Source organism: Equus przewalskii, chromosome 22, assembly GCF_037783145.1.
Source record: "Equus przewalskii isolate Varuska chromosome 22, EquPr2, whole genome shotgun sequence".
NCBI lineage: Eukaryota > Metazoa > Chordata > Mammalia > Perissodactyla > Equidae > Equus > Equus przewalskii.
Window position 1 is genome coordinate 36,584,848 of NC_091852.1, and position 23,549 is coordinate 36,608,396.

Below are 23,549 nucleotides of genomic sequence, written 5' to 3' on the forward strand. Positions count from 1 at the left end.
CTTCTTCTCTCTTCCTTTGTAGTAGGCTTAGATTCCTTCCTCTTTATCTTTTGTGTATTTATTAAAGATTTTTGCTTGTGGTTACCATGAAGCTTACATATAACAACTTATATTTGTAACAGTCTATTTTAAGTGGATAATCTAAATTTGAACACATTTTTACTCTCCTCCCCGTGACATTTTGGTTTTGATGTGACTTTTTACATCTTTTTATCTTGTATATCCTTTAACTAATTATTGTGGTTATAGAGTAGTATTCCATTGTGTATATATACCACATCTTCTTTATCCAATCATTAGTTTCTGGGCATGTAGGCTGGTTCCACGTCTTGGCTATTGTAAATAATGCTGCAATGAACATAGGGGTGCAACGGACTCTTGAGATATCTGATATCAGGTTCTTAGGATAGATACCCAGTAATGGGATGGCTGGGTCATAGGGTATTTCTATTTTTAACTTTTTGAGAAATCTCCATACTGTTTTCCATAGTGGCTGTACCCAGTTTGCATTCCCACCAACAGTGTATGAGGGTTCCTCTTTCTCCACAACCTCTCCAACATTTGTCGTTCTTGGTTTTGGATGTTTTTGCCAATCTAACGGGGGTAAGGTGATATCTTAGTGTAGTTTTGATTTGCATTTCCCTGATGATTAGCGATGATGAACATCTTTTCATGTGTCTATTGGCCATATTCATATCTTCTTTTGAGAAATGTCTGTTCATGTCCTCTGCCCATTTTTTGATCGGGTTGTTTGTTTTTTTGTTGTTAAGCAGTGTGAGTTCTTTGTATATTATGGAGATTAACCCTTTGTCGGATAAGTGGCTTGTAAATATTTTTTCCCAATTAGTGAGCTGTTTTTTTGTTTCAATCCTGTTTTCCCTTGCCTTGAAGAAGCTCTTTAGTCTGATGAAGTCCCATTTGTTTATTCTTTCTATTGTTTCCCTCAACTGAGGAGTTACAGTGTCCGAAAAGATTCTTTTGAAACTGATGTCAAAGAGTGTACTGCCTATATTCTCTTCCAAAAGACTTATTGTCTCAGGCCTAATCTTTAGGTCTTTGATCCATTTTGAGTTTATTTTGGTGTGTGGTGAAAAAGAATGGTCAATTTTCAATCTTTTGCATGTGGCTGTCCAGTTTTCCCAGCACCATTTGTTGAAGAGACTTTCTTTTCTCCATTGTAGGCCCTCTGCTCCTTTGTCGAAGATTAGCTGTCCATAGATGTGTGGTTTTATCTCTGGGCTTTCAATTCTGTTCCATTGATCTGTGGACCTGTTTTTGTACCAGTACCATGCTGTTTTGATCACTGTAGCTTTGTAGTATGTTTTGAAATCGGGGATTGTGATTCCGCCGGCTTTGTTTTTCTTGCTCAGGATTGCTTTAGCAATTCGCGGTCTTTTGTTGCCCCATATGAATTTTAGGATTGTTTGTTCAATTTCTGTGAAGAATGTTCTTGGGATTCTGATTGGGATAGCATTGAATCTGTATATTGCTTTAGGTAGTATGGACATTTTAACTATGTTTATTCTTCCAATCCATGTGCAAGGGATGTCTTTCCATCTCTTTATGTCATCGCCTATTTCTTTCAAGAGAGTCTTGTAGTTTTCATTGTATAGATCCTTCACTTCCTTGGTTAAGTTTATCCCAAGGTATTTTATTCTTTTCGTTGCGATTGTGAATGGGATAGAGTGCTTGAGTTCTTTTTCTGTTAGTTTATTGTTAGTGTATAGAAATGCTACTGATTTATGCACGTTAATTTTATACCCTGCTACTTTGCTGTAGTTGTTGATTATTTCTAATAGTTTTTCTGTGGATTCTTTGGGGTTTTCTATGTATAAGATCATGTCGTCTGCAAACAACGAGAGTTTTACTTCTTCGTTACCTATTTGGATTCCTTTTATTTCTTTTTCCTGCCGAATTGCTCTGGCCAGCACCTCCAGAACTATGTTGAATAGGAGTGGTGAAAGTGGGCACCCTTGTCTTGTTCCTGTCCTCAGAGGGATGGCTTTCAGCTTTTGTCCATTGAGTATGATGTTGGCTGTGGGTCTATCATATATGGCCTTTATTATGTTGAGGTACTTTCCATCTATACCCATTTTACTGAGGGTTTTTATCATAAATGGGTGTTGGATCTTGTCGAATGCTTTCTCTGCATCTATTGAGATGATCATGTGGTTTTTGGTTTTCATTTTGTTAATGTAGTGTATCACGTTGATTGACTTGCGGATGTTGAACCATCCCTGTGTCCCTGGTATAAATCCCACTTGATCATGGTGTATAATCTTTTTGATGTATTGCTGTAATCGGTTTGCCAAAATTTTGTTGAGGATTTTTGCATCTATGTTCATCAGTGATATCGGCCTGTAGTTCTCCTTCTTTGTGTTGTCCTTGTCAGGTTTGGGGATCAGAGTGATGTTGGCTTCATAGAATGTGTTAGGGAGTTCTCCATCTTTCTCAATTTTCTGGAACAGTTTGAGGAGAATAGGTATTAAGTCTTCTTTGAATGTTTGGTAGAATTCTCCAGAGAAGCCGTCTGGTCCTGGACTCTTGTTTTTGGGGAGGTTTTTGATTACCGTTTCTATTTCCTTACTTGTGATTGGTCTATTCAGATTCTCCATTTCTTCCTGATTCAGTTTGGGGAGATTGTAGGAGTCTAGGAATTTGTCCATTTCTTCCAGGTTGTTCAATTTGTTGGCATATAGTTTTTCATAGTATTCTCTTATGATCTCTTGTATTTCATTGGTATCTGTTGTGATTTCTCCTCTGTCATTCCTTTTTATTAATTTGCGATTTCTTCTTCTTTTCTTTTTTGAATATATCATTCCACTCTCTTCTAGCCTGTAAAGTTTCTGCTGAGAAATCTGCTGATAGCCTGATGGGGGTTCCTTTGTAGGTTAGTTTCTTTTGCCTGGCTGTCCTTAATATTTTCTCCTTGTCGTTGACTTTTGCTAGCTTCACTACTATATGCCGTGGAGTTGGTCTTCTTGCATTGATAAAGTTTGGAGATCTATTGGCTTCTGTCACCTGAAGATCCATCTCCCTCACCAGATTTGGGAAGTTCTCAGCCATTATTTCTTTGAATAGGTTTTCTGCCCCTTTCTCCTTCTCTTCTCCCTCTGGTATACCTATAATCCTTACGTTGCATCTCCTAATTGTGTCTGATAATTCTCGGAGAGTTTCTTCATTTCTTTTAAGTCTTGCTTCTCTCTCCTCCTCTGCCTGCAACAATTCTATATTGCCATCTTCCAAATTGCTAATTCTTTCCTCCATATTATCGGCCCTACTGTTCAGAGCATCTAGATTTTTCTTAATCTCCTCTATTGTGTTCTTCATTTCCAGTATTTCTGTTTGGTTCTTCTTTATCGTATCAAACTCTTTTGTGACATAGCTCCTGAACTCGTTGAGTTGTCGGTCAGAATTCTCTCTTAACTCAGTGAGTATTTTAATGATGGCTGTTTTGAAGTCATCATCATTTAGGTTATATATCACATTTTCTTTGGGATTGATTTCTGTGTATTTGTTACTTTCTTTCTGTTCTGGAGATTTAATGTATTTTTTCATATTGCTTGATGATGTTGATTTGTGCCTCCGCATGGAGATAGAGTTTAGTTGCTCCTTTCACTTGTTTCAGCTGCTGCGGTGGGGGGAGCAGCTGTTTATACTTCACCAACCAGGAACCCTGTCCGTAGTTGCTAACTGGGCCTGGGCCCCTCTTCGTAGCCACAGTGGCCCTTTGGATTCCCTCCTCTGCCGTGGGGGCCGTCACGGGGGGCTTCAGGCTGCAGGTGCCTACTGTTGTTGCCCACCTAGATGCGCTCTCTCCTTGGGGTCTGCAACGGTGTTATGGGCTTTTCCAGCGGCCAGGGGTGGGATCACTTTTATTTGTCGCTCGGTTGCTGTCGGCACCCACCAAATCTCACTTGTCCTCTATGGGTCGCAGGAGAGCTATTGGCATCTTCTACAGTCTGTGGTTAGTACACCTAGCTATGCTGCTTTTGCCCTGGGGTCTTCCAGCCTTGTGGCTGGCGGCTGGGTGCCTTCTACTGATGCTGTGCAGAGGCTTTCCCTAAGGCTTCTGTGAGCCTGTAGGGTTTCCCCCTAGGCTACTAAGCTGGGTCTCTGGAACTCTCTCCAGCCCCAGTCCTCTCCGAGATCTCCGGCAATCCCTAGCCTCACCGGGTGGGCAATGGCAGCTGGGGGTCGCCCCGCCCTCTGGGCTTCTCTCCGGGCCTCTGCCGGGAGCTCTGAATGCTCAGCGTGGCCCCTCTGCTACCGGCAGACAGAGAGTTTTGTCTGCTGCCTGGCGGAGCTCCGGCGCTTCTCCACCAGGTCACCGGACCCGCCTTTGAAAGTTCCCCCGCCCCGGTCCTCTCCGAGATCTCCGGCAATCCCTAGTCCCACGGGGCGGGCAACGACAGCTGGGGGATGCCCCGCCCTCTGGGCTTCTGTCCGAGCCTCTGCCGGGAGCCCTGAATGCTGGGCGTGGCCCCTCTGCTAATGGCAGACAGAGAGTTTTGTCTGCTGCCCGGGCGGAGCTCCGGCGCTTCTCCACCGGGTCGCCGGACCCGCCTTTGAAAGTTCCCCCGCCCCGGTCCTCTCCAAGATCTCCGACAATCCCTAGTCCCACGGGGCGGGCAACGGCAGCTGGGGGTCGCCCCGCCCTCTGGGCTTCTCTCCGGGCCTCTGCCGGGAGCCCTGAATGCTCAGCGTGGCCCCTCTGCTACCGGGAGACAGAGAGTTTTGTCTGCTGCCTGGGGGAGCTCCGGCACTTCCCCTCCGGGTCGCCGATCCGGCCTTTGAAAGGTCCCCCGCCCCGGTCCTCTCCGAGATCTCCGGCAATCCCTAGTCCCACGGGGCGGGCAACGGCAGCTGGGGGTCGCCCCACCCTCTGGGCTTCTGTCCGGGCCTCTGCCGGGAGCCCTGAGTGCTCAGCGTGGCCCCTCTGCTACCGGCAGACAGAGAGTTTTGTCTGCTGCCTGGCGGAGCTCCGGCGCTTCCCCTCCGGGTTGCCGATCCGGCCTTTGAAAGTTCCCCCGCCCCGGTCCTCTCCGAGATCTCCGGCAATCCCTAGTCCCCCGGGGCGGGCAACGGCAGCTGGGGGTCGCCCCGCCCTCTGGGCTTCTCTCCGGGCCTCTGCCGGGAGCCCTGAGTGCTCAGCGTGGCCCCTCTGCTACCGGCAGACAGAGAGTTTTGTCTGCTGCCTGGCGGAGCTCCGGCGCTTCCCCACCGGGTCGCCGGACCCGCCTTTGAAAGTTCCCCCGCCCCGGTCCTCTCCGAGATCTCCTGCAATCCCTAGTCCCACGGGGCGGGCAACGGCAGCTGGGAGACCTCCGTGCCCTCCGTGTCTCTCTCTGGGACCCTCCGGGCGCCCCGAGCACCAGGCCGGGTCTCCCCGCCAATGGCGGGGAGAGACTCTCCCCGCGGGCTCAGGTGTGCAACTCCAAAGTTTCCCTCTGCGTTTAGGAGTAATTGCGGGGGGTTTAAGTAGGGTTCTGGTCACCTGTTTCCACCGTCGCTCCTCTGTTGTGTTCTCGCTCCTGCCCTAGATGTGTGTGGATCCTCTGGGGGCGTCCGTTGGAAGAAAGCCGCTTGCGGGTACTAGGCTGCCCGTCGGGGTCGGAGAGTTTTCACCTATTTCCACATCCTCCCGGAGGAAAGTCCGTCCGCCTTCCGATGTATAGTCGCGTGGGTGTCTCAGACGTCCTGGGATGCTGTCTGGATATCCTTTGTCAAGCGATAAGTGTCCAAATAATTGTAGACTCGAAGGGCGAGAGACAAAGAGGACTACTCACGGCGCCATCTTGGAATTCCTCCGGTTATAGTTATTTTTTACTACTTTTATCTTTTAACCTTCATTCTAGCTTCATAAGTGATTAATCCACTACATTTTCTATATATTTACCTTTACCAGTGAGATTTATACTTTCATATGCTTTTTGTTACTAATTAGCACCCTTTCATTTCAGCTTAAAGAAGACTCTTGAAAAATTTTCTAAGAACAGTTTAGTATGATGAACTTCTTTAGCTTTTGTCATCTGGAAAACTCATCATCACTTCAATTCTGAATGATAAATTTACTGGGTAGAGTATTCTTGGGGGAAGTTTCTTTTTCCCCCTAATTTCCAGGCCAGAAGGGAATAGCATGATATATTCAAAATTTTTGCTGAAAAACCTGCTGATAGTCTTATTAGAGTTCCCTTGTATGTAACAAGTTGTTTTTCTCTTGCTTTTAAAATTCTCTCCTTGTCTTTAACTTTCAACATTTTAATTATAACGCGTCTTAATGTGGGTCTCTTTGGGTTCATCTTATTTGGAATGCTCTGGGGCTCCTGGATCTGATTGTCTCTTTTCTTCCCCAGGTTATGGTAATTTTCAACCATTATTTCTTCAAGTAAGTTTTCTGCCCCTGTCTCTCTCTCTTCTCCTTCTATGACCATATAATGTAAATGCTGTCTGCTTAATCTTTTCCCATAAGTCCCTTAAGCTATCTTCACTTTTTTTCATTCTTTTTGCTGCTCTGGGTGAGTTCCACTACCCTGTCTTTGAGTTCACTGATCCTTTCTTCTGCTTCATCTAGTTTGTTGTTGAACCCCTCCAGCGTATTTTTCAGTTCAGTTATTCTCTAGCTCTGTGACTTCTACTTGGTCCTTTATAATTTCTATTTATTTGTTGAAGTTCTCACTGTGTTCATCCATGCTGAATTTCTAAAAGTTCTCAGTGATGCCAATGCTACTGGTCCAAGACCACATGTTAAAGAGTAGCAAGGCTTAAGGCATTACAAATTACAAGGACTTGCTTGATCTCACAATCCTGTTGATATTTTTGTATTGGTGATTTTGTTAGGATGTGCTTCAAACTATAGATGCCCACCAAACCTCCACATTCCAGTCCTGTGGGAATGAAAATAGTAATAATTTCTGACAAGAAAATCCTTTTGAAATAGTGTCATGCAAATGTCTGTTCCTTCATCTGCCTACCTCTTTGAAGTCTAAGAAAACCATGCTGATTTTAGTTTAAGTAGAACTAAGACCACTTTCTCAGCTCTAACAACCTGGCTTCATGAAATAATTCAACTTTCTTCTTTTAATCCATAATACATTTATGAGGCACCTGTTTGGTGGGAATGTGTTCCATAAAAGCATGTGTGAAGGAATGAAGGCAAAAGCAGCCCTGGAATGTTTTTAGGAGAATTAGGTGAGAGGTAGAAATATAAATGTGGCTGGAAAACAGGTGTCAAACTATGAAAAGTCTTGTAGGCTGTGTGAGGAGTTTGGATCTCATTAGGAATGCCACTTTGTTGGCACAGGAGAGGGGAACTACCTAGAAAGACTTTTAAGCAGGAATGTCATGATCAGAGTTACACTTTCTATTCTGTCATCAGTATAGTAATTGAATTGGGCAATTAGAAGGCTGAAGAAGAGAACCCTAATCTAGTTAAGAAATTTTGTGATCAGAACGAAGGCAGTGGAAATGGAGAGGAGATGATACTATGGAAGTGTGATTCACATGGCTTCAGTGATCCCTTGGCTATCTGGGATGATAAGAAATTGTTTTGAACATGTTTAGCATGAGATATTTGTTTGTGAAATATCCAAGTGAGATATGTTCATTAAGCAATTGGATGTATAGATCTGGGACTTAAAAGAGCTCTGTGCTAAACACTATCAACTTGAAAGGCATCAGTAGACAGAGGGTGGCTAGCAGTCATGAGTATAACCAAGGGGAGGTAAAGCACAGAGATGGGAAAAAAAGGCACAGGACAGAACCCTGGGGGAACACTAATTAAGCTGTAGGAAGAGGAGGGGGGAAAAAAACCTAACGAGTAGAAAAAACTTAGAAAGCCTATTTGTAGAGACCAACAAAGGAGTTGTTTCCAGAAAGAAGGAAGAGTCAGTGGTATATCAAAATGCATCAGAAAGAATAAACAAAATAAAGCAAGTATTGGCCGGGACCTCATGAAACTTGACTGATGGGCAGTGTGGCAATTGGCACTGAAGTCAAACCAGCAATGAGTATAGGTATAGATAAGAGTAGAGGAAATAGGGCTGCTGGGGACAGATCACTCCTTCAAGAATTCCCAGTTGTGGTCAAGGGACATCAGCAAAATGGCAGACTAAGAAGCTCTAAGTTCTCATTCCCCCATGGAAACATCAAAAAACAATCAGAAGCTGGCTGAACTAACCTTATAGAAGCTCTGAAAAACAGTCAAAGGTCTACATCAACCAAGCAAACACCCATTAAAGAAAAACCCATCTTCAAAACAGAAAATTGTGGCATTTTCACTCATTCTTCCCCAGCCTGGTGCAGTCTTGGTCTAGAGGCAACAGCAGCCCATTTCCCTCCTTCAGTCAGTAGGGAACAGAGAAGATCCTATTTGTAGTGTTCTAACCTGTGAGAGGGCCACCTGGAGGACTGATCTCTGTCTCACCTAACTCACATGTTAAGGGGGGAAAGTGTCAGCCACTACTTGCAAAAGCTGCAGGGGGCTACACACCTCCAGATACCTGGGGCAAGAGATCACAGATCGAGCCATTTAATAGACCATCTCAGGCCCTGAGGAAAACCTGGGGTGAGACTCTCCGGGAAATTAAAACTTTCCAAAGCAGCCATGTATACAGGGGAATTGAGAAAGCCACATGCAGGCCCAGGCAACACATATGCTCAGAAAAGACCTGAGAAGACCTTAAGCTTTCACCTCAGGGTGATCCCTAGACTCAGAGACAGTATACAAAGTCTGGGAGAGAGAGCTGTTTTCTCAAATGCCTAATTTTCCAAAATAAACTATATAAGTCATACAAAGAAACAGGAACACATGGCTCATTCAAGGAAGAAAATAAAGTGGCAGAAACTATCCCTCAAGAAACAGGGCATCCAATGTATTAGACTGAGACTTTAAAACAACTGCCTTAAATGTGCTCAAAGGGCTGAAGAAAAACATGGATAAAGAACTAAAGGAAATCAGAAAAATAATACGTGAACAAAATGAGAACATCAACAAAGAGATAGAAATCATAAAAAGAAACCAAACAAATTTTGGAGCTGAAAAACCCAGTTATCTGAATTAAAAATTTCACTAGAGGTGTGTTCAACAGCAGGTTTGAGCAGGCAGAAGAAACAATTAGCAAACCTGAAAACAGGACAATTGAAATCATCAAGTCCAAGTAGCTGAAAGAAAAGAAACGAAGAAAATGGGGCCAACACACATGTTGTGGGAGTTCCAAAAGGAGAAGAGAGAGAGAACAGGAGATATTATTTGACGAAATGGCCAAAAACACCCCAAATTTGATAAAGACATGATTCTACAAATCTAAAAAGCTCAACAACTCCAAGTAGAACAAACTCAAAGGACACCACACTGAGACACATTATAATCAAAATTGTCTTAAAACAGAGATCTTGAAAGCAACAAGAGAGAAGAGACTTATCAGATACTAAGGGATCCTCAGTAAAATTAGCAGCTGATTTCTCAGCAGAAACCCTGCAGGCCAGAAGGCAGTGGAATTAAACTATCAACTGAGAATTCCATATCCAGCAAAACTGTCCTTCAAAAATGAGGGAGAAGAGCCAGGCCAGGGGCATAGTGGTCAAGTTTGCATGCTCTGCATCAGTGGCCCAGGGTTCACAGGTTTGGATCCCAGGTACAGATGTAGCACCACTCATCAAGCCACGCTGTGGCGGCATCCCACATAAAATAGAGGAAGATTCGCATGGATGTTAGCTCAGCAACAATTTTCCTCAAGCAAAAAGAGGAAGATTGGCAATAGATGTTAGCTCAGGGCCAATCTTCCTCACAAAAAAAAAAAATGGAGAAATTAAAATATTCCCAGATAAACACTGAGGGAGTTCATTACTATTATACCTGACTGCAAGAAACATGAAAGGGAGACCAGGTTAAAATGAAAGGACACTAGACAGTAACTTCAAGCCATATCTTTATATTTGGCAAATATAAAAATCAGTATTGTGGGGCTGGCCCCATGGCCTAGTGGTTAAGTTTGGCATGCTCTGCTTCAGCAGTCCAGGTTTGTTCCCAGGTGTGGACCTACACCACTCATTGGCGGCCATGCTGTGGTGACAACCCATGTACAAAATAGAAGAAGAATGGCAGAGATATTAGCTCAGGGCAAATCTTCCTCAGCAAAAAGAGGAAGATTGGCAATGGATGTTAGCTCAGGGCGAATCTTCTTCAGAAAAACAAAAATCAGCATCGTAATTTGGGTTTGTAACTCCATTTTTTACTTTCTCCAGGGTTTAAATGTCAAATGCATAAAAAGCTATAAATCTATATTAGTGAATATACAGTGTATAAAGACATAATTTTTACATCATTAAGTGGGGGAGAAGAAAGAGCTGTATAAAAGTAGAGTTTTTGTATGTGGTTGAAGTTAAGTTGGTATCAATTCAAATTAGGATGTTAAATGTAATACCAATGGTCATCACAAATTAAATATCTATAGACTACATGCAAAAGGAAATGAGAAAGGAATCAAAACATGTCACTATGAAAAATCAACTAAATACAAAAGAAGGCAACAATGGAGGGGAGAGGAAGTTATAAGACAGACATAAAACAAGGTGGCAAAATAAGTCCATCCTATCAGTAATGACTTTAAACATAAATGGGGAAAAAAACTCCTCAATCAAAAGGCATAGACTCGCATAATAGGTTAAAAAATAATCCAATTGTAAGCTATCTACAAGAGACTCACTTCAGACCTAGAGACTCAAATAAATTGAAAGTAAAAGGGTGGAAAAAGATATCCCATGCAAAAATAGTAACCAAAAGAGAGCTGGGGTGGCTATACTAATATCAGACAAAGTAAATTTTAAGTCAAAACTGTTACAAGATACAAAGAAGGAAATTATATATTGATAAAAGGGTCAATACACCAAGAAGATATAATAATTATTAACATATATACATAAACATCAAAGCTCCAAAATATATGACTCAAATATTGACAGAACTGGAAAAATAAACAAATGTCCCACTTTCAATGACAGATAGGACAACCAAACAAAAGATCAATTTAAAAAATAGAGGAATTTAACATCACTGTAAACCAACTGGACCTAACAGACATATATGGAACACTCCACTCAAGTGTACATGAAACATTCTGTAGGATAGACTACATGTTGGGCCACACAACAAGTCTTAATAAATTTTAAAAGAATGAAATCATACAAAGTATCTCTTCACTGCAATGGATGAAACTAAAAGTCAGTAGCACAAGGAAAACAGGAAAATTCACAAATATGTAGAAATGAAATAACACATTCTTAAACAACCAATGAGTCAAAGAAGAAATCATAAGGAAAATTAGAAAATACCTTGAGACAAGTGAAAACATGGGATGCAGAGAAAGCAGTGCTAAGAAAATTTTATAGTTGTAAGTGCTTACATTAAAAAAGAAAGATCTCGGGGCTGGCCTGGGGGTGCAGCGGTTAAGTGCGCATGTTCTGCTTCAGCGGCCCAGAATTCACCAGTTCAGATCCCGGGTGTGGACATGGTACCACTTGGCAAGCCATGCTATGGTAGGCATCCCACATATAAAGTAGAGGAAGATGGGCATGGATGTTAGCTCAGGGCCAGTCTTCCTCAGCAAAAAGAGGAGGATTAGCAGCAGATGTTAGCTCAGGGCTGATCTTCCCACAAATAAATAATAATTTGGGGGGAAAAAAAAGAAAGATCTCAAATCAACAACTTTATGCCCTAAAGAACTAAAATAAGAAGAGCGAACTAAACCCAAGGCTAGCAGAAGGAAGGAAATAAAGACTAGAGTGGAGATAAAGAGTAGAGAAAATCAATGAAACTAAAAGATAGACAAACTTTTAGCTACCCTAAGAAAAAAACAGAAGATTCAAATTATTAAAATCTGAAATGAAATTAGTAACATTACTGCTTTTACAGAAATAAAGAAATTTTATAGGAGTTCTATGAACAATCGTACACCAACAAATTGGATAACCTAGATGTAATGCACAAATGCCTAGAAACACATAACCTACCAAGACGAAATCATGAAGAAGTAAAAATATGAATAGACCTATAACTAGAAAGAAGATTGAATCCGTAATCAAAGACCTCCAACAAAGAAAAGTCCTGGGCCATATGGCCTCCCTGGTGAATTCTACCCAATATTTAAGGAAATATTTATACCAATCCTTCTCAAACTCTTCCTAAAAATTGAAGGGAAGGGAACACTAACACTCCCTAACTCATTCTGTGAGGCCAGTGTTACCCTGATACCAAAGCCAGACAAAGACACAAGGAAAGAAAACTAAAGACCAATATCCCTTCTAATTCTTGATGCAGAAATCCTCAAGAAAATACTAGCAAACCAAATTTAGAAGCATAGTGAAAGGATTATACACCATGAACAGGTAGGATTTATTCTTGGAATGTAAGGATGGTTCAACATATGAAAACCAATCACTGTAATATACCACATTAGTTGAATGAAGGGGAAAATGACCATCTTAATTGATGCATAAATAGAATTTGACAAAATTCAACACACTTTCATCATAAAAACACTCAAAAAACTAGGAATAGAAAGAATCTATGTCAAAATAATAAAGACCATATGTGAAAAACCTACAACAAATATCATTCTCAATAGTGAAGACTGAAAGCTTTCCCCCTAAGGTGAAGAGCAAGACAAGGATGCAATGTTTGCCACTTCCATTCAACATAGTATTGGAAGTTCAGAGCAATTAGGCAAGAAAAAGAATGAAAAACCATCCAAGTTGGAAAGGAAGAAGTAAAATGACCTCTGTTCATAGATGACACGATCTCATATTAACAACCCTAAAAATCCCAAAACAACTATTAAAAAAAACTCTGAGCTAATAAACGAATTCAACAAAATTGCAGAGTAAAAAATTAACACATAAAAACACTTGTATTTCTATACAGGAACAATGAACAATCTGAAAAGGAAATTAAGAAACAATCCCATTTATAATAACATCAAAAAGAATAAAATACTCAGGAATAAACTTAACCCAGGAGGTGAAAGACTTGTACACTGAAAACTACGCTGAAACACTGAAAATGTTGCTAAAAGAAACTAAAGATGACACAAATAAATGAAAAGACATCTTATGTTCATGGATTAGAAAACTTAATGTTGGTTAAGATGTCAATACTGCTCAAATTGATGTGCAGATTCAATGCAATTCCTATCAAAAATCCCAAGGATTTTTTTTTTTTTTTTGCAGAAATAGAAAAGTCCATCCTAAAATCCATATGGTATCTTAAGAGACCCTGAATAGCCAAAACAATCTTGAAAAAGAGAACAAAGTTGGAGGTTTCACACTTCCTGATTTCAAAACTTGTAACAAAGTTACAATAATTGAAACAGTATGGTACTGGAATAAAGACAGACATACAGACCAATGGAATAGAATAGAGAGTCCAGAAATAAACTCTTGCATATATAACCAAATGAATTGTGCCAAGGTCATTCGATGGGGAAAGGACAGTCTTTTCAACAAATGGTGCTGGGAAAGCTGGATACCCACATGCAAAAGAATGAAGTTGGATCATTATCTTACATCATATACAAAAATTAACTCAAAATACATCAAAGACTTAAATGTATAAGTACAAAACTCTTAGAAGAAAACATAGGGTGGAACCTGCATGATATTGGATTTGGCAATGATGTCTCAGATATGACACTAAAAGCCTAGGCAACAAATGAAAAAATAGATAAACTAGACATCATAAAAACAAAAAGCTTCTCTTCAACAAAAAACACTATCAACAGACTGAAAAAGCAACTCATAGAATGGGAGAAAATATTGTCAAATCACAAATCTGATAAAGGATTAATATCCAGAATATATAGAAGAGAAGCACAACTTAACAACAAAACACAAAGTCTTGAATAGACATTTCTCCAAAGAAGGTGTACAAATGGCCAACACACACATGCAAAGATGTTCATCATCACTAGTATTAGGGAAATGTGAATCAAAACCACGAGATGCCACTTTATGTCTATTGGGATGGCTATTATCAAAAGACAGAAGGTAACAAGTGTTAGAGAAGATACGGAGAAATTGGAATCCTTACGGGCTGTTGATGGGAATGTAAAATGGTACAGGTGCTATGGAAAATGGTATGGTGGTCCCTCACAAACTTAACCATAGAATTACCATATGATCCAGCAATTCCACTTCTGGGTTTATACTCAAAAGAATTAAAAGCAGGGACTTGGATATTTGTATGATATTTGTATACTAATGTTTATACCAGCATTATTCACAATAGCCAAATGTGCAAACAACCCACCAGTCCATTGACAAATGAATGGACAAACAAAATGTGGTACATAGTTAAAATGGAATATTATTCAGCCTTAACAAGGAATGAAATTCTATACTTGCTACAATATGGATGAACCTTGAAAACATTAAGTGAAACAAGTCAGAAACAAAAGGACAAAAAGTGTATGATTCCACATATATGAGGTACCTAGAGTAGTCAAATTCATAGAAATAGAAAGCAGAACAGAAGTGGTTACCATGTGACTGGGAGAAAGGGATAATGGGGGGTTATTGCTTAGTGAGCACAAAGTGTAAGTTAAAATGATGAAAAAGTTCCGGAGATGGGTAGTGGTGATGATGGTACAACAACATGAATGTACTTAGTGCCACTGTACTTAAAGACACTTAAAATAGACATAACAATTTCCCATTTTAATTATTTTTATCACAATAAAAAAAAAGAACTCCCAGTTATTGGTGTCAAGGATGCATTTTTACATTTTCCCTAACCCTCCTGTGTCTTTGTAAACAATAGTGTCACACTGGACCCTTCAGGGCCCATCTCTTTATCTTTTGAGTTCACACATTCTAGCATCACTTGGTCAGACAAACGGATGAGGTTGGCGAGATTTTGGTATACTCGGCTACAACAGGAGGAGCGGTAACTGGCTTTGGGCAGAATTGCCTGACCTAAGAGGACTACTTTTACCTTAAATCCTACTCCTTCAGTGGTTCTTAAGCTTTGAGGTCCTTTGAGCCTCTTGCTATACAGTCATGCATCACCTAACAATGGGGATACATTCTGAGAAATGCATCATTGGGCGATTTCGTGGTTGTGTGAACATCATAGTGTATACTTACACAATCCTGGATGGTATAGCCTACTACACACCTAGGCTATATGGTACTAACCTTATGACACTACCGTCGTATATACAGTCCGTCATTGTCTGAAACGTCATTATGCAGCATATGACTGTAATTTTAAGGGTTACCAGTTCCCCTGTGCACCCCTAGGAGTCCAAAAACCCCTGAGTTAAGAGCCTTTGTTCTAAAGTGAACTCCAAAGGAATATCTGTCCTCTTACTCCACTCAAATAGCAGATGTTGGCTAAGGGCCTGCTGCTTTTGTATTTTACAGACATAGTTGTTGGTAGGGGTATTTACTGGGATAGAGTCTGGCTCTGCCAACTCTGGGAGAAGCTTAATCTCCATGAGCACATGGCAAGAGAATATGAGCTGGGACTAACTATATGTGCTTAAGTCTACTTTCGTTCAGCTGCCCAGTGAAGCCAAAGAAAGGAAAGAAATGGTAGACTTGGTTACTTGGATGAGTTTAGCAAACAAATAATAAACCAAATTACCCTTTGGACTGGACATGAGAAGCAGGGCTCATTTAGAGGTCTTCAGCTCTAAAGTTTACCACTACATTCCTAGCACTTTATGCCAAGAAATCTTTCATATGATTAATCTGGGAGGGGGCTGACATTCTCTGGCTCCACACTACCATTAGCCATTTGCTAGCAGAATGCTCACAGACCACAGAAAAACTAACCATTCCACTGTGGCACAAAGAAAAGAAAATACACCAGTGAATGTCCTTCAGCTGGCCCAAGACGGGCAAGATGAATTATCTGAGGGCCTCAAGCAAGATCCTACGCCTGATCCTGTGTCCCATGCAGCCTGAGAGTTGCAGCCTTCCCCTTGACTTGGCTAACGTTATGTATGTCACTCTTCTCCATTTCCCAGTGCAACGGGCCTTGCATTGGGCCTCGCCTAGCCGTGCAACACAGACAAGTGTTCTGCCAGACACGGGATGGCATCACCTTACCATCGGAGCAGTGCAGTGCCCTTCCGAGGTAAGAGAAAGCCATGGACCTCCTTTCCCCAGCCCCTGTATCGATAGCACAGGAAGATAGTGGTGAGTAAATGTCTCTCCTCCAACTTCCCACAATCCCAGGGGTCAGATGCCCTGCCCTTTCGCCTCCATTCTCCCCAGGCCATTGGCCTCCCCAGAGGTAGATGGCTCAGTGCTTGCTGAATGGGCCAGGGGCTGGGCTTTCCTCTCTTGAAGATGAAGAGTGCAAAGGTGCTATTCCTGTGAGGGAGGCCTGATACCCCAAGAGACCTGCACTAGCCCAAGGGTAGGCAGGAGGTGAGGCCCACACAGTGGTCAACAGACCTCAAGGGCTCCACCAGCCCCTTGCTCTTGTTGACCTCGCTCTTGTTGACCTCGCTGTAGAAGTTATGCTGAGATAAGGGCCCTTGTCCCTGGGTCTCAATCTATCATTGCTATCCAGCCCCCAGCCCCTGTCATATTTCCTTGTAGATGTCCCCCTACGGTGAAGGCTCACCACCCCCACCTAAGGCCCCAGCCCCTGAGACTGGCTCCAGGCTCTGCCTCTGCCAGCCCCCACCCCAGGGGAGCTCATTCTTAGGACATGCAGTGATGAAGACGAGCAGATGGAGGCCTAGGTAGAGGAAGTGGCCTTCTGAGATCTTATAGCCATTCCGGAACAGAGCAGAGATCAGAACCCAGGTCTGGTAGCACTGGAAGATCCTGAGGAGTTGCCTGACATTCTTGGGTTTGCAGCATAGTTTTCATATCTTCTCCCCGATCCGGCCCCACAGCGGCAGACCCTAACCCTGGTACCTTCTTCCTGCAGGCCAGTGAGTACCCAGAACTGCTGGTCAGAAGCATGCAGCGTACACTGGAGGGTTAGCCTGTGGACCCTGTGCACAGCGACCTGTGGCAACTACGGCTTCCAATCCCGGCGTGTGGAGTGTGTGCATGCCCGCACCAACAAGGCAGTGCCTGAGCACCTGTGCTCCTGGGGGCCCCGGCCCGCCAACTGGCAGCGCTGCAATATCACCCCATGTGAAAACAGTACGTTCTCACCCCCAAAGAGCCTTCTGCAAGTTCCTCACAGGGCATGGGGTGCAGAGGGCGAGCCCTGGGGCGGAACCTGAGCCTGGGGCATTGGATCAGCTTTCCCGAGGCTTGTGGACTGGGGTTGGAGTTGGATATTTTCAGAGGGATGCATGGGTGCGTGCAAGCAAGCAAAGATATGTACAAGGATGTGTGTACACATGTCCAGGCCACAAAAGATGGCTGGGTGTACCCTAAGGGCTCCATCCTGGCCCTGAGAGAGCCAGGTGCTGTTGGCCAGGTGTTGGATGAAACCAGCCTCCAGCTCCCCTGCAGGAGGTTGGCTGGTGCCCAGAGGGGAGTACCAGAGAGAAAGCGCTGCTCACACTAAAGCAGCGCACAGAGTACCTCCCGCTCAGCTGGCCCTGCACCCCGCAGTGCTCTGCTTCTCACAGAACAAGGACCTGCTGACTACCTCCCTCCTCCCCAGCCCTGTGGGCACCCACCAGAACTGTGCGGGAGCCCACGCCCTTGGGATGTGATCCTCATTCACTCCCTCCTCCCTCAGGTCTGGATCCTCCTCAGCCCAACACCAGCATGGGTACCCCAGTAGGGTGGGGATCTATTTTTTCTTCCTCTGGACCCAAAAAATTGGAGGTGCTTTCCCACAGAGAAGAAAACAAAGCATGAGGCAAAAAATAGGGCATCGTTACATGTTGCAGTGCTGCTCTCCCCAAACAGGGTCTCACTGAGATCGGATTCCTAACGCTGAGGCAGCTGTCCTGTAGGCAAATGGCCCCATGGCTTTCCACACAGTGGGGAGGGGTGAGCTTTGTTCCCTTGTGTGGTGCTGACCCATCTTTGTATCAGGAGCTCCCCACACTCAGTACCAATGTACAATGAAAGTGGTTCAAACTCACTATGTTAGTCACAGATGTGCACAACCCAAATTGGCACCAATATTCAAGAACCATCTAGTCTGTGCCAATACTGAACTCGAATGCCGCAGTGTTCTGGTAGGTCACGGTGGGGGAAGGAGCGGAGGGGCGTAGGAGAACACAGGAAACAAAGCTTCCCAGGGAAAGGAAGGCTCCGGTTCCAGGGGGGGAGGCCCATCAGCCAGGGCCTCACCTGCCCACCACCGCAAAGTGGAGCAGAATTCAGTCCTTCTGGAAACCATCTCACGGAGGAGAGTCACTTACTAAAATACCTGGGAAAACGCAGGCTTGCCTAGGAGGTGAGGTGGTCCCAAGGAAAGGGAGACGTCAAGCCCCCTCAGGAGGGAAAGGAGCTATCAGAAAGGCAGCAGAGCTGGTCCAGGGCTGGACTCCAGCATTCAGCCAGCAGCCTGGTGCCACCCCCACTGGTGACAGCCTGGGGAGCAGTTGGCTGGGTTCTGCCAGAGCAAGGCCAGTCCAGAGGTGCTGGACAGTGGCGGCCCCTTCAGCACAGGAGTCCGGTGCCCAAGGTAGACCCCAGGATCCAGCCAGTGAGATAAGCTGTCAGCCTGTTTCATGTCTTCTTTCTGTCTCCACCCCTCTTCTCCTCTCCCAGTGGAATGCAGAGACACCACCAGGTATTGCGAGAAGGTGAAACAGCTGAAACTCTGCCAACTCAGCCAGTTCAAATCTCGCTGCTGTGGAACTTGCGGCAAAGCATGAAGACAGGGCACGGGGATGACTCCACCCTGGCTGCACAAGGGACTCACGCAACCACCTTGGACAGAACCTAAGCTTTCTTCGTTTTATTTATTTATTTCCCCCTCCCCCCACACATCCCCCTACCCAACCTCGTCCCCTCCCCCCGCAGACATGAGGACCTCAGTGCGTCCTCTCTTTCTGGTAGCCGGAGGACAGAATGTTGGGAAAGGACAAGAATGGAGGTCTAACGGAGGTTGCAGAGCTGACGGGCCAGACAGCAGGAGCTCCCTTGCAGAGGCTACTCCCTCCCAAACCTGGGTCCCAAAGAGACCTAGGAAGAGGCAGGCACAGCCCCTGAGGACAGCAGGGAGCCAGAGCCAACAGCAGACGAGAGGCAGGCGGGTAGGGTGCCAGAGGGTTTGCAGAGCGTTGGTACAGACGTTGGACAACCAACTGTGTCTTTCCTGGCAGCACCTGAGGACGCAGGAGCATGCTGCGCCTCGGTCTCCTCCTCTGCCTCTGCCCCTTAGCCTTGGGGAGAGCCGGCAGGGAGGGGAGGACACCATGCTGAGGCAGAACCCCGCCCAGAGCTCAGCTCTTCTGCTGGGGGACCCAGAGCGACAAGAACTCAACACACACAGTGGGGTGAAGGAGGAGATGATCCAAGTAGGCCCAAGGCACACAGGATGCAGAAAACGAAGTGAGGAGGGCAAAGGACAGAAGCAAGGAGAAAGCTGTGCGTGTTCCTCAGTGGAGAAGTGGGGCAGACGGGGAGGAGGGAGCAGGCGGGAGGCACGCGGAGGGGCTCTGAACCCTGTGTCTGCCTGCAGGGGATGCTGCCGCCCTCACCAAGGGACAGGCCCTGGGGGCCCACGCTGCCTGGTAGAGGCATGCCTTCCATGGAGTGGAGGGGAGTCCCTGCTCCCTGCGCCGTCTCAGAGAACTTTCTCCCTGTACACTCATGGCAAAGCCAGAGAGATGTCAGGGTCTGGCTGTGCAGTCAGGCCACCTGGCACCTTTATCTAAATCAAGAGTCCCCCAAGCCCGGAAATAAATGCTGATGTAGGCCAGTGGCATATGGAGCACGAATGGGCTGGGTTTTCTGGCTAGGTTTTCTGACTATCTGGCCTTTGTGGCTCCACTTAAGCGCCAGAGACTCGGGTCAATTTGTCAAAAACCAATTCATCCATCAATTTGCCAGAGAGTAGCCATCACATTGTAGCAACCACTTCCTTCCAGAGCTGGCCAGGGCACAGTATGGGACAGCCAGCCCCTCCCGAGCACAGTGAGAGCTGCCCTCGTATTTATAAAGCAGGTTGGGACGGGGTAACGGGGTGAGGTGATGGGGCGTGGTGGAAAGCTGATGGGTAACCAGAGCTTCCAAGAAGGTCTTTGAAGGCTTTTCAACCCATTCTCCCCACACAATGAAATACTATAAGCTATATAGGAATGAATATACACCAGTCTGGGTAATTCAGTGGGCAGAGTAACACACACACTCCAGTAAGGCCCATCAGCTACAATAAAATGGCTGTAGGAAAGTCGAGTGGCAAAACAGAAAATTTAGGACAATTTGGCAAATTGCTCATTCAGCAGAGCGGCTTTGGGCAAGTGACTGTGGCTGCCTCCCCCTGCGTGGCCACAGTTTAGCAGCCAGGGCAGGGCAGAGCGGCCAGAGTCACTCACCCCTCAGATAAACCATCCCCTCACATACAGATTCATGCAGTGCCACTCATCTCAACATCAGGGCTGCATTTCCCAGCCAGCCTGGAAGTAAATTTAGGGGGAAGACAGTATGAAGCTGTGTCCTTCCCAGGTGAGCTATGGGCAATTAATGTGCGTCTCTTTCTTCCTCACCACAATAATGGGCTCTAAGAAATCACGTTACTAAAAATCAGTGTAATGTTTATTTAAAATAAAAGAGAATGTTTTCTATGTATATCTTTTGTGAATATTTATTAGGATTTCTTGTATAAAAAAGTGCAATATTAATAATTGTACATTGTCATTCAGAAAACGAAATATGGGGGGGGCGCATTTTATTAACTTCCTGCAATTGTGTTCCTGTAAACTCAGTGATGATTATTGTGTTGTTCCTATTTTTAATAGAAGCTGATGTTTAACTCTGGATCCAGTCACTGTGTACAGAATACAGTGTAAAAGCTAACGTGAAATGATGGGCAGGAACAGGGGATTCATATGTGACGCAACGGTTACGCATGGAATGAAGAAGACGAATTCCACACTACTACTCATGCGGTTGGTTATTGCTAGTTCAATAGCTACTGAAAACCAGTGGCCAACATTTCCATTTCCTAAGTAGCAGGTGTCCTCCAGCTCCGCCACTTGTGGGGCTGTAGCAGTTGGACATGGGTTTCAGAGCAAGCTTGGAGGATCTAGGTTTGGGGTGGGAAGCAGCGTGCTCCTTGCATGAGATGAATGTACATTTCCTGTTTGTTCTGTGAATTGTGACTCGGCAGCCCCACAAGATTATCAGGACTGCTGAATAATGTGGAAGGAGGCACTTCCTCCTCTAAAACACGAAACTGTATTTATATTTTTTGTACAGATAATACAGCTTATTTATTTAAATCTTGTCGTCTGAGTCTCTATTAAGCTCAGCCTTTCTATCTGGTTTTGTGCAGGGGATAAGGGGGTGGTTCCTAGCCACTTATGTGCATTTGGCTGAAGTAGAGGAATTGCAGTTTTCAGCTTGGCATGGGAAGCTAGGGCCCATGCCTGGAAGGGCCAGCTCTGTAAATGAACCCAGAGGAGCTGCGTTTGTAGATGCACACATAATCGGCTTAGTGCTGCCCTTGACAATCATCTCATTTAAGGCCCTGTGTAGAGGGAAGATGGGAGCCACAGTACCTTCTGGAAGAAAAGCAAGCACAAGCATCTCTAGGGATAGATGTGGACTTGGGTTGAAAAGTAGCCTCACTGCAGGTCAGGCTTCCTGCCAACAGTGGCGTGCACTGTGGGAAGTAGCTGTGTGCTGAAATTCTGGATGGACACCATGAGTAGGGGCTAACATTTATAGATCATTACTACACTTAATCCTCACATGAACCCTATGATTATTTACATATGGGTAGACAGAGGCCCAGCCAGTCCTGCTGGTCTGCTGGTTAAGATTCTCCACTCTTACCACCATGGCCTGGGTTCCTTTCCCAGTCAGGGAACCACACCACCTGTCTGTCAGTTGTCACACTGTGGCAGCTGCGTGTTGTTGTGATGCTGAAAGCTATGCCACTGGTATTTCAAATACCAGCAGGGTCACCCATGGTGGACAGGTGTCAGCAGAGCTTCCAGACTAAGAGAGACTAGGAAGAAAGACCTGGCCACCCACTTCTGAAAAAAATTGGTCAAGAAAACCCTATGAATGGCAGTAGAGCATTGTCTGATACAGCGCCAGAAGCTCAGAGGATGGTGCAAAAAGACCAGGCAGGGTTCTGCTACACAGGGTCACTAGGAGTCGGAATTGACTCGACAACAATAACAAGATAGGGGTCCAGAGAAGCCCAAGTTCATCCAGCTGATGGGATGGGGATTCAAACTCAAGTAGTTTGGTTTTTTAGCCAGAGCCTTGCTCTTACCCACTATGCTGTCTGCAGCTCCTCTGTGTGCAAGTTGACTATGCGCGGCCACCTTGGTGCACCCACCATTCTTCCCTACTGCTTGAGGGTTGGTAGATGATAAAATGGGGCATTTTACTGGAGTGGTCGCTTTCTCATCCCCTAAAATCAATTTTTATGGCATTCTAGGGCTCCTAACTTCCTAGTGTTAAAGCATTTTAAAAGAAATAAAGCTACAGTGGGAAGTGCAGAAAAAACAAAAGCATATCTGTAGAGTTCTTAATAAACAGGCTCTGGTGGAAGAGCAGCGTGTCTCTAGGCCCAGAAGACACCCATACAGGGACCTTTGTGAAAGATGCTCTGAGGACCCCAGTCTCAAAGCCAAACCCCAGCCTGTTTTCCAGCAACTCACCCAGCACATCAACTTTGTTGAGCAGTGTGAAAATACACCAGAAAGATACCAGAAGGCCTTCTTGAAACTCCAATTATTTTCTCAAGAGTTTTAGGCTTTGCTTTAAAGAAAATGCCAGTGCTTGAACTATAAATACTCACATACCACAACCAAACAATGTCCTACAGAGACCCCAGTGGAGGGTGGGGAGAATGAGTCAGAGATGCCAGCGCAAAAACCCCAGAAGGCTCAAATGGTGGGAAGGGCTCAAATAAAATGTATGGAAAATTTTCCAGCCAAAATCAGAGCTCAGCAGGGAGAAAAAAGAGAGATTCCTACCAACATGCTACCAACCACAGTGTAAAAGTTTGGAATCTTAACCACAGGCCAGTTCTCGGGTTGTAAGTCCTCATACTAGAGTCCCCTGTTTGGCCTCAGAAGTTTTCAGGACTTTGACAAGATGAGCCCAGAAAATCTGCAGGCCCATCAAGACCAGAATGGGCAACAATCACCAAAGCTCATTCATGCCTCAGCTTCCTCACCTTTAAAAAGAGGATACCTCAAGGGATAGGGTTGTTGTGAGAAAACTGCTAATTCATGTTGAAGAAATATAAGGGTGCCTGTCATATCATTGAACCATTCGTTGAATGTTGATCAGTATTATCATCATCCAAGCTACCTTGGAGAGACCAGGAGATGAAGGGCAAGACTAGTAGAATGTTTGCTATTTCACGTTACTTCCCATTGTCAGCTTTGAAAGACTCTCCCCTGTGTTTCCCTTTTTGATTGAGAACAACA

The 23,549-nt window shown here is 44.5% G+C and overlaps 1 protein-coding gene across 6 annotated transcripts in view; it reads left to right on the forward strand.

The window, feature by feature from the left end:
* The window catches only part of ADAMTSL1 (ADAMTS like 1), an 858,582-nt gene extending 837,205 nt beyond the window's left edge, over positions 1-21,377 (forward strand). For all 6 annotated transcript variants that reach the window (XM_070589758.1, XM_070589759.1, XM_070589760.1 and 3 more), the window contains 3 exons: positions 16,026-16,135; positions 16,943-17,163; positions 18,700-21,377. In XM_070589758.1, the coding sequence (XP_070445859.1) occupies positions 16,026-16,135; positions 16,943-17,163; positions 18,700-18,806 (438 nt within the window). In that variant the 3' untranslated portion in view covers positions 18,807-21,377. The remainder of the gene's footprint in view (positions 1-16,025; positions 16,136-16,942; positions 17,164-18,699) is intronic.
* Positions 21,378-23,549: the final 2,172 nt, after the last annotated feature.